At 50.4% G+C, this 13,109-nt stretch overlaps 1 protein-coding gene across 3 annotated transcripts in view; it reads left to right on the forward strand.

Annotated features, from left to right (window-relative positions):
• Positions 1-13,109, forward strand: part of DHRS9 (dehydrogenase/reductase 9) — a 93,855-nt gene that overhangs the window by 58,188 nt on the left and 22,558 nt on the right. For all 3 annotated transcript variants that reach the window (XM_069225281.1, XM_069225283.1, XM_069225282.1), the window contains exon 4: positions 11,103-11,266. In XM_069225281.1, coding sequence (XP_069081382.1) covers positions 11,103-11,266 — 164 coding nt within the window. The remainder of the gene's footprint in view (positions 1-11,102; positions 11,267-13,109) is intronic.

Genomic DNA, 13,109 nt, shown 5'->3' on the forward strand with positions numbered 1-13,109 from the left:
AGTGCAAAGCCACAGTCTCTCAAGTCTCTACAGTGGGTGGTTTGCCCACTGTACCATCCTGGGGAGTGCAAAGCCACAGTCTCTCAAGCCTCTACAGTGGGTGGGTTGCCCACTGTACCATCCTGGGGAGTGCAAAGCCACAGTCTCTCAAGTCTCTACAGTGGGTGGCTTGCCCACTGTACCATCCTGGGGAGTGCAAAGCCACAGTCTCTCAAGTCTCTACAGTGGATGGTTTGCCCACTGTACCATCCTGGGGAGTGCAAAGCCACAGTCTCTCAAGTCTCTACAGTGGGTGGTCTGCCCACTGTACCATCCTGTGGAGTGCAAAGCCACAGTCTCTCAAGTGGATAACAGTCTCCACTGGTTCTGGAGGGGGACTGGTGCCCAGAGTGCATCACGCTCCCCGTGGCGATCCCTGTTCCGTCACTGTCCCAGCTGCACATGGGCTAACAATGCTTGTTTTGGCGGTCTTTTCCCTGTTCAGCGGTGCTTTGCCATGTCGGTCTCTGCCCTGTTCAGCGGTGCTTTGCCATGTCGGTCTCTGCCCTGTTCAGCGGTGCTTTGCCATGGCGGTCTTTGCCCTGTTCATCGGTGCTTTGCCCTGTTCAGCAGTCTTCACCATTGCGGTCTCTGCCCTGTTCAGCGGTGCTTTGCCCTGTTCAGCAGTCTTCACCATGGCGGTCTCTGCCCTGTTCAGTGGTGCTTTGCCATGTCGGTCTTTGGCCTGTTCAGCAGTGCTTTGCCCTGTTCAGCGGTCTTCACCATGGCGGTCTCTGCCCTGTTCAGCGGTGCTTTGCCATGGCGGTCTTTGCCCTGTTCAGCGGTGCTTTGTCCTGTTTAGCGGTCTTCACCATGGCGGTCTCTGCCCTGTTCAGCGGTGCTTTGCCATGTCGGTCTTTGGCCTGTTCAGCGGTGCTTTGCCCTGTTCAGCGGTCTTCACCATGGCAGTCTCTGCCCTGTTCAGCGATGCTTTGCCATGTCGGTCTTTGCCCTGTTCAGCGGTGCTTTGCCCTGTTCAGCGGTCTTCACCATGGCTGTCTCTGACCTGTTCAGCGGTGCTTTGCCATGTCGGTCTTTGGCCTGTTCAGTGGTCCTTTGCCCTGTTCAGCGGTCTTCACCATGGCGGTCTCTGCCCTGTTCAGCGGTGCTTTGCCATGTCGCTCTTTGGCCTGTTCAGCGGTGCTTTGCCCTGTTCGGCGGTCTTCACCATTGCGGTCTCTGACCTGTTCAGTGGTGCTTTGCCATGTCGGTCTTTGGCCTGTTCAGCGGTCTTCACCACGGCGGTCTCTGCCCTGTTCAGCGGTGCTTTGCCATGTCGGTCTTTGGCCTGTTCAGCTGTGCTTTGCCCTGTTCAGCGGTCTTCACCATGGCGGTCTCCGCCCTGTTCAGCGGTGCTTTGCCATGGCGGTCTTTGCCCTGTTCAGCAGTGCTTTGCCCTGTTCAGCGGTCTTCACCATGGCGGTCTCTGACCTGTTCAGCGGTGCTTTGCCATGTCGGTCTTTGGCCTGTTCAGCGGTGCTTTGCCCTGTTGAGCCGTCTTCACCATGGCGGTCTCTGCCCTGTTCAGCGGTGCTTTGCCATGTCGGTCTTTGGCCTGTTCAGCGGTGCTTTGCCCTGTTCAGCGGTCTTCACGATGGCGGTCTCTGACCTGTGCATTGGTGTGTGGCATGACGGTCCTTCATTGCCCAACGGGGATGTGGCTGCCGGGGACCTCCAGGGCACTGACTCTGGCGGTGGTCTCCGGATCAGTGACGATACTGGTGCCCTCCAGGGCACTGACTCTGGCGGTGGTCTCCGGACCAGTGGCGGTACTGCTGCCCTCCAGGGCACTGACTCTGGCGGTGGTCTCCGGACCAGTGACGATACTGCTGCCCTCCAGGGCACTGACTGGCGGTGGTCTCCGGACCAGTGACGATACTGCTGCCCTCCAGGGCACTGACTCTGGCGGTGGTCTCCGGACCAGTGACGACAGTGCTGGCGGTGGCGTCCCGGCCGCCAAGGAGGATGGCGCCCTTCTCCGCCGTGCTGCTCTTACCAGACTTTGGAGACTTCTTCTGGCCCTTCACCACCTTTGGAGGAGTCACAGCTGACTCGGCACTCCCCCCAGGACCCTTGTGAGCAGTTTTGCCTCCAGGACTCTTCACCCTGTCCCGTCAGCCAGTTTCCAACTTAAGGTGCTTTACAGGGGGTGGACTGGCAGTGCTTTGGCTCTGTGTCACACTGGCTGCCCTGGTGGCCGGTGCACTCCACACACCTTTAACACGCACCACTGGTACTGGACTTTTTTTGGCTGAGGTGCTACTACTGGACCCATGAATTGGAGGGTTGGGGGTGGTGGCAAAGAGATCAACGTTGGTGAGGAAGAGTTTCTGACGAAGACTGGGATGGGTAGCTGGAGGGGGTCTGGGAGTGGAGGAAGATGAGGTGGTTGTAGGAGGTGTAACTTTAGGTGATTTGGGTGCTGGAGGCTGTCGTGAGGTGGATGGATGTTGGGTGTGTGGGTGCCCGCGTTTGTGTACTTTGGGAGGGGGTGTCACAGACACACTGGGAGTGGACACAGGGGATGTGTAAATGGTAGTGGGGGTGGTGAGTGTAGGTGAGAGGGGTGTGGTGCTGGGTGTTCTGGTGCGAGTCCTAGTGCCTGTAGATGGAGTGCATGCAGGTGAGAGTGAGGACGACACTGGGAGGGAGGAGGGAGACGACGAGGAGGGGGACACAGTGGAGGCAGTGGATGTTGTTGTGTCTGTAGGTGGGTGATGCTTCTTTGAGTGCCTGTGGGTTGTGTGGTGCTTATGTTTGCCTGAGCTACTTTTGTGTGTTGAGGTGTATGCATGCTTGTCTGATGGTGTGCTTGGGATAGGCTGGGGTACAGGGGACTGGGTCTGGGTGGAGGAAGCTGGAGGGGGGAGGCTAGGCACAGGGACAACGGCTGCCATCAGTGCTGAGGCCAGAGATTGCTGGGTTCGATGAAGGGCAGCCTGACCAGAATGCATTACCGTGTTGCAACTCCCTTTCTACACCCTGGATGGCATTCACAATGGTAGACTGCCCAACAGTGAGTGACCTGAGGAGGTCAATGGCCTCCTCACTGATGGCAGCAGGGGTGACTGGGGCAGGGGCTGAGGTGCCTGGGGCGAAGGTGATGCCCACCCTCCTGGGTGAGCTGGCATGGGGCGAAGGCTGAGGGGCTGCTGGGAGGGCGGTGCTGGTAGGGGAGGTGGTGGCTGTACCTGTAGAAGTGGGGGGCACAGATGGTGCCGCCACCACAAGGGAGCTCCCATCGGCGGACGAGTCCGTGTTGCTGTTTGGTGATCCGGTGACCGACGTGAAGCTCCCCTCGCCCTCCGTCCCACTGGTGTATTCAGAGTCTGTGGTGTGGCCCTCCATGGCCATGTGGGATGCAGCTCCCTCGTGCTCCGGTGCCACTGTACCTCCGCCTGATGATGCTGATGCACACAAGAACAGGGAGAGGACAAAAAGGGGGGCGACAGAAGAAAGACAGGTTGAGTGCATGGCTTACCGCTACCGTTGGCGGACAATACAGACACAGCAGCCCCCTGCACTACGCCGTGCTCTTGGGCTCTACAGATGCAATTCCTGGGAACTGGCCTACATGGCTATGGTGGTCATCTGCACACATAGATGACACAGGAGCACGTATACCTGTACTTGGCACTCTACAGAGGTGAGGTGGAGTGCCACATGGCTTGCATTCTGGAGGGGCCTAACCTACGTAACTCGCCCTGGCCTAGGGAAACCCACATCCCTCCTCCCCCACCCAGACCCCTCCACTGCGCGCAAAGTTCGCAGAGTGAGAGTGTACTCACCCTCTTGTGTTTGCTGTGATGCCCTCAAGCGCCCATCTAACTCAGGGTAGGCCACCGCCAGGATCCTGAACATCAGGGGGGTCATGGTTCGATGGGCACCCCTCCCACGTTGGGAGGCCATCCCCAGCTGAGCCTCCGCCGTCTTCTTGCTCCAGCGGCGAATGTCCTCCCATCTTTTCTGGCAGTGGGTGCCCCGTCTCTGGTGGACCCCCAGGGTCCGGACGTCCTTGGCGATGGTACGCCAAATGTTCTTCTTCTGGTGGGCGCTGACCTACATGACATGTACAGGGGAAGAAGAGAAGTCATTAACAACAGCACCGTCGAAGTGAGTGGCCCCCATCCCTTCCCTTGCTATGTGGCACATGCATTCACAGTCCTTCATGTTCCCTGAACTCTGCACCCTTCCTACTGACATCCAGCCCTCTCCACCCAGCATAGCCTATACAACGTGCTCCCTGTGTACTTACCTGCTGGTCTGGAGGACCGTAGAGTAGCGTGTACTGGGGGAGGACCACGTCGACTAGATTCTCCAACTCCTGTGCAGTGAAGGCAGGGGCCCTTTCCCCAGACGCAGCAGCCATTGTCTCTTCCAGACCGAGGTCACAGCAGCACTTGAAGTGTAGGTCCTCTCCTGTCGAAGATCAGGTATCGAGTGATTGAAGAGATAGAAAATGGCAGTCATGTCTGCGGCGGAGACGTCCGTGGCGGTGCGTATCATCACAGCCGGCGCACTTCATCATTGGCTCCTGGGACCCATAGGGTCCAATGTTAACCAATGCAGCATTGCGCCGCGGTCTACGACCGCCTACCGCGACGGTGTACAACGCCAGCGCAGATACCTCACATCCCATTGTCCCACTTTAGAGGTCAGGCAGCCGCCATTTCAGGGGCCCACATGGCTTCATTTACTACTGCGTCACACATACCTAGGCCTTCACTTAACACACATACAGAGGAGTTTTGTATTTGGTGTCGTGTTCTGTGTAGCTGTGGGTACATACCTGGGAATTTGTTGACTCTGTGGTCGCTGTTGTCCTTCTTAGGCACCGTCAGTTGGGACATTTGAGGAGATGGCAGAATCCTCCGGTGTACCGACCACTGGTGGACCTGTTAACAATGGAGGAGCGACATTTGATCATCACCTACAGGTTTGACCGTGCCACAATCCAGGAACTGTGTACCCAGTTGGAGCCAGACCTGATCTCACCGATCCGCCATCCCACAGGAATTCCCCCTGAAGTGCAGGTGCTATCCGTGCTCCATTTCCTTGCAAGTGGATCATTTAAAACAACTGTGGCCATAGCATCAGGGATGTCTCAGCCTATGTTTTCCAACGTGTTGTCCAGAGTGTTGACTGCCCTGCTGAAACACGTAAGGAGCTACATCGTTTTCCCTGAGGTGGAGGATTTGGCTACAGTGAAAGGTGACTTCTATGCCCTTGGACATATACCCAACATCATAGGTGCTATTGATGGGACCCATGTAGCTCTGGTCCCCCCCCACAGAAGTGAACAGGTGTACAGGAACCGGAAGAGTTATCATTCCATGAATGTACAGATGGTATGTTTGGCAGACCAGTACATCTCCCAGGTAAATGCTATGTTCCCTGGCTCAGTGCATGACGCCTACATCCTGCGGAATAGCAGCATCCCTTATCTGATGGGTCAACTCCAGAGGCACTGTGTGTGGCTATTAGGGGACTCTGGTTACCCCAACCTGTCCTGGCTATTGACCCCAGTGAGGAATCCCAGGACCAGGGCAGAAGAACGCTACATTGAGGCCCATGGGTGGACTAGGAGGGTGATCGAACGCACCTTCGGCCTCCTGAAGGCCAGGTTTAGGTGCCTCCATATGACAGGTGGTTCCCTATTCTACTCACCAAAGAAGGTGTGCCAGATCATCATCGCCTGCTCGATGCTTCACAATCTTGCTTTGCGACGCCAGGTGCCTTTTCTGCAGGAGGATGGTCCAGATGACGGTGTTGTGGCAGCTGTGGAGCCTGTGGTTCCTGTGGACAGTGATGAGGAGGAAGCTGAGGAAGAAGACATAGACAACAGGGAGTCAGTCATACAGCAATATTTCCAGTGACACACAGGTGAGACATTCACTTTCACACTTCTACCTCTATCCTGTCTGTCAATTAGTAGCAGTATTTGGTAACTGAGTTGTAACTTTCCATTACGGTTTCACAGGTGTGGTTACCAACATGTGTCATCTGCTTGCATCCTTCATGGACTTGTGATGTGTGACATAGGTATGTTGGCATTACAATTGAAAACGCATTTTGACACTGTCATTGCTAATACAATTTTCAAAATCACAGACTGACTCCAGATTGTTTTGTGGTTCAAGGGTGTTTATTGAAGTGCTAATTATTGGAGGGGGTGGCAAAATGGTGATGGGTGATGGTGGAGGAATGTCCATGGCAGAGTCCATTCTATTAGTCACACAGGTGCACTGCCCATATGGGCATGGGAAGTGGAGCTGGGGCAGTTCCAATCTGGACAGGGTAACAAAGTGGGACAGTGGGAGGACAATCAGGGAGGTTTCATTTCCTGGCGGGGGTCTTGCCATCTTGCTCTGTCCTGTTCCTGGATCTCAGGGACCGCTTGCGGGGTGGTTGTCCGTCTGCAGGGGGTGGGGTGCTGGTGTGGTGGTCCTGTGGCGGGGCGTCCTGTCCACTAGTGCCGGCGGAGGTGGTGGGAAGTTCATCGTCCATGCTAGTGTCAGGGGCCTCTTGGAGTGCCACGGTGTCCCTCATGGCCTTTTGTATGTCCTTCAGCACCCCTACGATGGTGCCCAGGGCAGAGCTGATGGTTCTGAGCTCCTCCCTGAACCCCAAATACTGTTCCTCCTGCAGGTGCTGGGTCTCCTGAAACTTGGCCAGGACCGTCGCCATCGTCTCCTGGGAGTGGTGGTATGCTCCCATGATGGAGGAGAGGGCCTCGTGGAGGGTGGGTTCCCTTGGCCTGTCCGCCCCCAGTCACACAGCAGCCCTCCCAGTTCCCCTGTGTTCCTGGGCCTCCGTCCCCTGGACCGTGTGCCCACTACCACTGCCCCCAGGTCCTTGTTGTTGTTGGGGTGGTGGGTTTGCCTGGGTTCCCTGTAGTGGTGGACACACCGCTGATTGACGTGTCCTGGGGACGGAGGTATGGGCCCGCTGGGTGGGTGGTGTGCTGGTGTTACCAGAGGGTGGAAGGTCAGTGTTGGGCTGTGCCTGTGCCAGGGGAACCGACTGTCCCGAGGCCCACAATGGTCAGGGCTGGTCATCTGGATCCAGTTGGCCAGAGCTGCTGTCGTCACTGTGGGCCTCTTCTGTGGGTGGAGTGGAGATGTCTGGACCCTCCTGTGTGGTGATGTTCCGTAGTGGTCCTGCAGGGGTATAAGAGCATGATTATTGCATCTGTGTGTGTCATGGTGTGCAATGGGTGGGTGAGCGTGTACCCCAGTGCAAGCATTCCTGTGTAGGGGTTTGTGTAATGATGGTTAGAGGGTTGTTATGGGTATGTGCAGTGAGCATGCTTTAGTGAGGGGTGACAATGCTTAGTTGTGTCATGCAGGGCTTGGTGTTGGGATGGGTGGTTTCTGTTATTAGTACATTAGTGAGGAGTTGGAGTGATAGGGGAGGGGGTGAGGGTGGGGGTGTGTGATAGCATGCAGGTAGGGTGGTAGATATGATAGTTAAGATTTGACTTACCAGTATCCATTCCTCCACCGACTCCTCCGAGGCCCTCAGGATGCATGATGGTCAAGACTTGCTCCTCCCATGTTGTTAGTTGTGGGGGAGGAGGTGGGGGTCTGCCGCCAGTCCACTGAAACGCGATGTTGTGCCTGGAGACCACAGAACGCACCTTCCCCGTAGGTCGTTCCACCTCTTCCTGATGTCCTCCTGATTTCTTGGATGCTGTCCCACAGCGTTGACCCTGTCCACGATTCTGCGCCATAGCTCCATCTTCCTGCCTATGGAGGTGTGCTGCACCTATTAGCCAAATAGCTGGAGCTCTACTCAGAGGATTTCCTCCACCATAACCCTGAGCTCCTCCTTGGGAAACCTGGGGTGTCTTTGGCGTGACATGGGGTGGTGTGGGTGAAGTGTGGGGTGGTGTATGTGTAGGTGAGTTTGGTGATGTGTAGTGGTGTGTGTTGTTTTGTGCGTGGAATGTTGTATGGGTGATGGTGTTGTGTTCCTCTGTGTGATGGGGTTCTCAATTGTTGTGCTCTCTGTCTCTCGGCTTCCTCAAAATTTCTGGTCGTAGGGGTTTGTGGGTGATGTGGGTGTGTGTTTTATATTGTATTGATTGTGTGGGAGTGGTGTTTGTATGTGTATCAGGTGTGTGTTTTTTGAATTGCCCAATGTGGCGGTGTTTTGGAGATGTGTGTGTATTTTGAGCGCGGTGGTGTGTACCGCCAATTGAAAGACCGCCGCGTGGATTCGTGGGTCGTGATAGCATGGGCGTGTTTCTGTTGGCGTGACGGTGGAGGATTTGTTTTCGCCAGTTTAACACTGACCTTTGGTGTGGCGGACTTGTGTGGGTGTCTGAATTTCGGCGGATTCCGAGATGTGTGTCATAATAGCTGTGGCGGACTTCCGCGGCCGCGGCGGTGTATTGGAGGTCTTCTGCACGGCGGTAAGCGGCTTTTACCGCCAATGTTGTAATGACCCCCTATATGTCCTACCTTAACCATGCTCTGCACCCTGCCCTTGGGGCTACCTAGGGCCTCCCTTAGGGGTGTCTTACATGTAAGAAAAGGGAATGTTTAGGCCTGGCAAGTGGGTACACTTGCCAAGTCAAATTTACAGTTTAAAACTGCACACACAGACACTGCAGTGGCAAATCTGAGACATGATTACAAAGCTACTTAGGTGGGTGGCACAACCAGTGCTGCAGGACCACTAGTAGCATTTTGGTTTACAGGCCCTTGGCACCTCTAGTGCACTTTACTAAGGACTTACTAGTAAATCAAATATGCTAATCATAGATAAACCAATTACATATACATTTTGTATAGTAGCACTTGCACTTTAGCACTGGTTAGCAGTGGTAAAGTGCCCAGAGTAGCAACAACAGCAAAAAACAGAGTCCAGCACACATCAACAACCTGGGAAACAGAGGCAAACAGTTAAGGGAGACCACACCAAGGACGAAAATTCTAACACGCATCATAAAATAGCACAGAGGGCTAATGTGCCTGCTGCAAAAAAACGTATCACGCAGATCACATAACTGGATTTTATGTAGATAGCTCAGTTGGTTGCTGCTTTATTCACATAGATCCTTCTATTACTTGCAGTTTGTAAGTTCCTGTCCTAACGTAGCACAGAGAGCTATGAACTGACATCAAAGAGCTGTTTGTGAACTGCAAGGTATAAATTACAATGTTATATTCATCCCCAGTCTTTCATTATCTTAATTTTACTAAAAGGGGTTCATTTGGGTAGAATAAATTATTTTTCATAAAGCCAACCCCAACCACAATGTTGTGTTTTAAATCCTGAGTTTATGCTTATTCAGACCAAGCACTCCTAAAACCAATGCCGGCTTTAGGGTGGTGCAAGCGGTGTGGTCGCACCGGGTGCTGAACTGAATTGGGAGGCCCTGACCTCAAGGGGGCGTTGTGTTTGGCAATAACTTAGATCTTTGGGATTTAAAAGCACCTCCTGAAAAATTCTTTGTGCGTCCAGTCTTCTGGAAGCAATTAAGATGTAAATATATCTCTTGTGATTAATGTTCCTGCTAGGGCGAGAGATGGGAGTTTTGTCTAGCGGCAGCGTTGACTCACCACACAGTAGCGTAGAGGGTTAATATGCCTGCTGCAAAGAACAGAACTATATTTTATGCAGATACCTGGGTGGATTAGTAAAGCTAGCCTTTATAAGCAATTTAAAACAAATGTATGTGAAATGGGGGCTCTGGAGAGATGAGGGACACATTTGCTAAGTGGTAGTGAGGGAATCCGAGGAGGTGGTCATGGGGCAAGGGGCGCCAAAAAAAGAATGTTGCATCGGGCGCCACCAGTGCTAAAGCAGGCCCTGCTTAAAACATATTGCCTACAAGTATGTTTTTCATGTGACTTCTACACCTTGTAGTCCTCTTTGTACTGCGTAACATTTCACGTACACGATTTACACACAAATGATTAATTGTTTCTGTATGTGTGTGACGTAAAGTGCTCTTACAGCCTACACTGACAAATAAAATACGTGTAAGAAAGGGGCTATATAGAAAGATGAGGGGAGTCACTATAGGGTGGTGGTGAGGGAATCCATGGCGAGAGAGGTCATGGGGGGGCAATAATGATTGTCGCACTGGGCACCACCAGAACTAAACCCAGCCCTGTGCTTTGTCCAGCATCTTCATTGTATTCTCCGCTCAACCTAGAGCAGAGAATGAGGCCTCCTCACAAGAGCCAAGGAGTGGTGCTCCATTTCTCAGGACTGTACTTAAAGAGCCTTCCCTGAAGATTTCACTGATGGAAGCTGTATGTATTTACTTTCTTTTTAATGGGCAAGCATCAACGACATAGAAGGGACCACCATGACATGCTTATAAACCTGTCACTAAGAGAAGATTTCTTCAACATTACACACCTTTGGCCCCTCACAAAAAAAAGACCAAAACTCTTCCTACCTAGGCCGCACTGCAATGTCAACATGGTAAGTATGCTACACATGTAATAAAGCGCTCAATGGCTCACCAGAGACAAAATGCCAATGTAATTACAACGCAACATTTTGAAATTCCATCACATAGGAGACAATTCTACATGAAGAAATCTAATTTACGAGGGCAGAATCCGGTCTTTCAAATGCCGTGAATCAGCAACAGGATTTTGCCCTAATACAGTCCCTTTTATGCACCTAATTTGACTAAGGTGCGCAAACAGGTTTGTGAATCCGCTTCTGTGATGTTCTTTTTTCAGTGTCAGAATAGCTCTTATCAACTAAGCAATTTCAGTAAATGTTGCGCTTTGTTATTATGAAAATCATCCCCTACTGAGCATGTCACAACAAATCTGTTTTTTTATTTACATTCGTTTTTTTAAAAAAAACACGTTTTATGTTCTATCAAGGTTTGCATTTATACGACTCTGTACATTTGTGCCTTTTCTGCACATGTAGATCTTGTGTTTTATTTTTTCAAAGTTCTTTGTCAATTAATTTATTTTATTTAAATAATTTCCAAGAAAGTATTTCATTAAAATATAAATACAGTAGAATTAAAATTCACAATGAAATGCAAGTTGAGTTGCAGTAATGATATGTTTGTCTTGCAGGCGGGACATGAAAGCTTTTGGAGTAAATGTGTCCGTAATTGAGCCTGGACTGTTCAAAACAGGACTAGCTGACCCTGAGAGAGCTTTCAGAGAGAAAATGGAACTTTTTCGCCAGCTTCCAGCTGCAGTTAAGCATCAGTATGGAGATGACTTTTTACGAAAAGGTGAGTGAAGAAAATGAGTACCGTTTACCTGACCAAAAGCAAAAAGCTCCGCGTATTTCGACATGTACTGATTTGAAATCCTTTTGCTGCTAGCCATGGAGTTAGGTAAAAATATCCCGTTAAGTTCTGGGGTGATCAAGTGGTTCTATGGCAGTGGCTAGGGAGGGCCTTTGGGGGGGAGAAGGTACTAGAAACCCTTGGGGAAACAATGTCTGCTCCTTTTATGTTTATAGAGGGGGCTGGTGGACACTGGGCTGTTCTTCTGGCCGCAGCCCCCGTCCTTCTGCATCTGTGGTGTTCACCGGGCTGAAAAATCAAATCCCGTTGCTAACGCGTCCCTTTATGATAATTTATTACACATCAGGACTCGTTTTAGGCCAATGAATCTTTTGACCCAGTTGAGATACACCTTAGGGCGGGATAGCTAATCAATATGTCAATCAATACATCTATGATGTCATCAATATTTATCACAACAATACATTTCACTTTAGTCAAAGTCATTAATCAATTCAAAACCCAACCATGACCTTTCAGTCATGAATAACCACTCCAGTTTAGTAGAATTTTGTGAGTTTTATTCGATATTGCTTACAAATCTAATAGCAGGTGCGTCAATCTCAAAACCAAGAAACATAATAGCATAGTCACGATATGGCAACTTTGGTAAGATTTCATTAAAGCGAGAATCACAAACATCATAAAATAACACGGCGTGAACATAGATCAATTTAGCAGAGTGTCAGTAACGCGTCAGTTCAACAAAGCATAGATTCGGATGTTTGTCTATTTGCGTCAGTTTCGGGAACACCTGTCCTAACCACTGATTAGCATTAGCATGTTGGGCTTCATGCAAAACGATTTAGAACACCAATTTGGAAAACATCTAACTATGGTCTCTGTCAAAAGTAAGCAGTTGGTACCTAGAAAGGAAAAGCAAACAGACAAATCACATATGCATTGTTATAATTACCCTCCAAAGATTAGGTCAGCACACAAGTTCAGTCTTCGTCTTCAGGACATCAGTCAAATCGCCATCTGTCAGAACTCAGCTCCGGGGCAAAAGGGGCACTTCCCTCATAAGGAGGTAAAGTGTAAAATGGGCTATCTAAGGAAAAGGATGGTTTAAGTAAAACCAAGTAAGTCACCAAACAGAGAGACAAAGTTTCTGGATAAAATCAATAGCATTCCCTACCTAATTCTAAATGGCCCCCTGTGTCATGGGTTTTTATCCCTTTTTCGTTGTACATTCCCCCAAAATTCTATTGGACATTTGTTATACCCCATTATCTTTAACCTATCAGAAAACCCATTAGGTCACCCATCTTCTCACCCCATATTATTTTACAAGTCTTTGATTGGTTCTCCTAATCGATGTCTTCAGAGGTGGCACATCCGGTATGATTTCATCTTTCTGTAATTCTTTGCACATCTTTTGGTACATTACATTAATCTACACTGTTTCATTTTGTTTTAACATCATTCTACAAGCAATGAAAAATTCATGGGAAAGGAGCTAGCATGGTTACATTTGTCTTCTAGTTTGAAGAAAAACTAAGGTCGTGTCCTTTTGTGTGTCAGCACACTGCAAGATAGGAAAAATACATTTAATATGAGAGCCAAGCAACTAAGCTTCGGCTCATGCTAATTTAAGGCCAATGATGATTTCAGCATAAATTCAATAACACAATTATTGCCAATTAGTATAAACGTACTCAATATATTGATACATATACATTTTAGTTGTCATTTTTAATCTACGTATACATTGCTGGCCACTCCCCGTGGTCACATTTCAGGTGCACGTTTAAGCAAAATTACTATTACAGTTTCTATGCAACAT

The sequence above is a fragment of the Pleurodeles waltl genome, chromosome 3_1 (assembly GCF_031143425.1).
Source record: "Pleurodeles waltl isolate 20211129_DDA chromosome 3_1, aPleWal1.hap1.20221129, whole genome shotgun sequence".
NCBI lineage: Eukaryota > Metazoa > Chordata > Amphibia > Caudata > Salamandridae > Pleurodeles > Pleurodeles waltl.